We start from the raw sequence: 614 nt of genomic DNA on the forward strand, positions 1-614 counted from the left end.
CCAACTCTCTCAGCCTGTCCTCACAGCAGAGCTGCTCCAGCCCTCGCATCATCCTGGTGGCCTCCTCTGGACTTGTTCCAGCTGCTCCAGGTCTCTCTTGTGTTGGAGGCTCCAGAACTGGACGCAGTGTTCCAGTTGGGGCTGTCCCCAGCCCTCCCCTGCTCAGGTGGCCTTGGCCTTGGTTTCAGAGCACGGCGTTGTGCCAGTCTCCAGCGAGTGCCAGCATCTCTTCCCTACCAAGATCGTCTCGCGCCTGGTGAAGTGGGCTGCCATTCCCTACGAGGATTACGCGGTGGGTGCCGAGCACGAGGCTGGATCCCTTCCAGCTCCCACGTGGTGCCAGCAGCTGCTCACTCCTCTTTGTTTCTCCTGGCAGGAGCTGCCCTACACTAAAGATGTGATAGAGTCCAGCTTGGCTGAAGACACTCACCTCTACTACATGGCCCTAATAGAAAGAGGAACAGGTAGGTGCATTTCCTGCCCCTGACAGTTGCTCATTCCCACATTGGACAAAATCCCACGTTGGGGGGGGGTCTTCATGGGGAATCCCTCTGGTTGGAGCCCTCGTGGGCTGTGGGTGTGTCCTGGCTTTGCTGGGATGGAGTTAATTTGCT

At 58.1% G+C, this 614-nt stretch overlaps 1 protein-coding gene across 1 annotated transcript in view; it reads left to right on the forward strand.

Annotated features, from left to right (window-relative positions):
* LOC104524185 (THO complex subunit 5 homolog) overlaps positions 1–464 on the forward strand; it is a gene marked incomplete at its 3' end in the record, with an annotated part of 4,676 nt that extends 4,212 nt beyond the window's left edge. Inside the window, exons 6-7 of the mRNA XM_010166974.2 lie at positions 189–292; positions 377–464. Coding sequence (XP_010165276.1) covers positions 189–292; positions 377–464 — 192 coding nt within the window. The remainder of the gene's footprint in view (positions 1–188; positions 293–376) is intronic.
* Positions 465–614: the final 150 nt, after the last annotated feature.

Source organism: Antrostomus carolinensis, unplaced genomic scaffold (genome assembly GCF_000700745.2).
Source record: "Antrostomus carolinensis isolate BGI_N321 unplaced genomic scaffold, ASM70074v2 scaffold45124, whole genome shotgun sequence".
NCBI lineage: Eukaryota > Metazoa > Chordata > Aves > Caprimulgiformes > Caprimulgidae > Antrostomus > Antrostomus carolinensis.